The sequence below is a fragment of the Fulmarus glacialis genome, unplaced genomic scaffold, assembly GCF_000690835.1.
Source record: "Fulmarus glacialis isolate BGI_N327 unplaced genomic scaffold, ASM69083v1 scaffold3244, whole genome shotgun sequence".
NCBI classification, from domain to species: domain Eukaryota; kingdom Metazoa; phylum Chordata; class Aves; order Procellariiformes; family Procellariidae; genus Fulmarus; species Fulmarus glacialis.
The window spans coordinates 39,948-41,015 of NW_009207253.1; the positions used below are offsets into that span (position 1 = coordinate 39,948).

At 48.8% G+C, this 1,068-nt stretch overlaps 1 protein-coding gene across 1 annotated transcript in view; it reads right to left on the reverse strand.

Moving 5' to 3' along the window:
- SLC25A47 (solute carrier family 25, member 47) overlaps window positions 1-825 on the reverse strand; it is a 9,956-nt gene extending 9,131 nt beyond the window's left edge. Inside the window, exon 1 of the mRNA XM_009576003.1 lies at window positions 798-825. Coding sequence (XP_009574298.1) covers window positions 798-825 — 28 coding nt within the window. The remainder of the gene's footprint in view (window positions 1-797) is intronic.
- Between the last annotated feature and the right edge of the window lie 243 nt (window positions 826-1,068).

Genomic DNA, 1,068 nt, shown 5'->3' on the forward strand with positions numbered 1-1,068 from the left:
AAGACAATTCAATAGGCAAAGCAAAAGCTGCACACGCACGCAAAGCAAACCAAGGAATTCATTCACCTCTTCCCATCATCAGGCAGGTGTTCAGCCATCTCCAGGAAAGCAGGGCTCCATGACGCGTAATGGCTACTTGGGAAGACAAACGCCATCACTCCAAACATCCCTCCCTTCCTTCTTCTTCCCCCAGCTTTATATGCTCAGCATGATGTCATATGGTATGGAATATCCCTTTGGTCAGTTGGGGTCAGCTGCGCCAGCTGTGTCCCCTCCCAACTTCTTGTGCCCCCCCAGCCCCCTCGCTGGTGGGGTGGGGTGAAAAGCAGAAAAGGCCTTGACCCTGTGTCAGCACTGCTTAGCAATAACAAAATCATCCCTGTGTTATGAACACTGTTTTCAGCACAAATCCAAAACAGAGCCTCACACCAGCTACTACGAAGAAAATTAACTCTATCCCAGCCAAAACCAGCACATGGCATTACTCGCCAGTTTGTATCTGCACACAACATATTCCACTTTGTCTCTTCCTATCAGTTTTGCCCTGTCCTGCTGCAATTAGACTGGAGGACATTGCAGGACAATGACCTCAGCCGACCAAATTGCAGCACTGCCTCTCCAGTAGCTCTGTGAATCTGCTCTGATGACATTTTCCACTTAATAAAGAAGAATGCACTTTTAACAAGCAGCCCCCATCGAAAGACTCTCAGCTCTGCCACTGAGTCCTGCCCGTTAGCTGAACAAGAAGGAAACACAGCGATCTGCGTTCATCAACAAGCACTACTTTATGTATTTACCTCCAATGGCCCCGGCAATGAAATCCATCCAGACTGAGTCTGCTGCCTTAATTACCCTGCTTAAGCGTTAGGGAGGTAGAAGAAGGGAGGATACCGGTGTGGTCTTTCCAGAGCCCCGCAGGTTCTTCGGAGACAGTATGATTTGCAATATGAATCACCTTCCTACTGTCTTCTCTTGCCTCTGGGGATTGTGAGCCTTGTGGATACTTGATGAATTTGTACACTGGAGGCAGAGACGGGAAGCCTGGAGCTGTTCCAGGAACACAGTGAA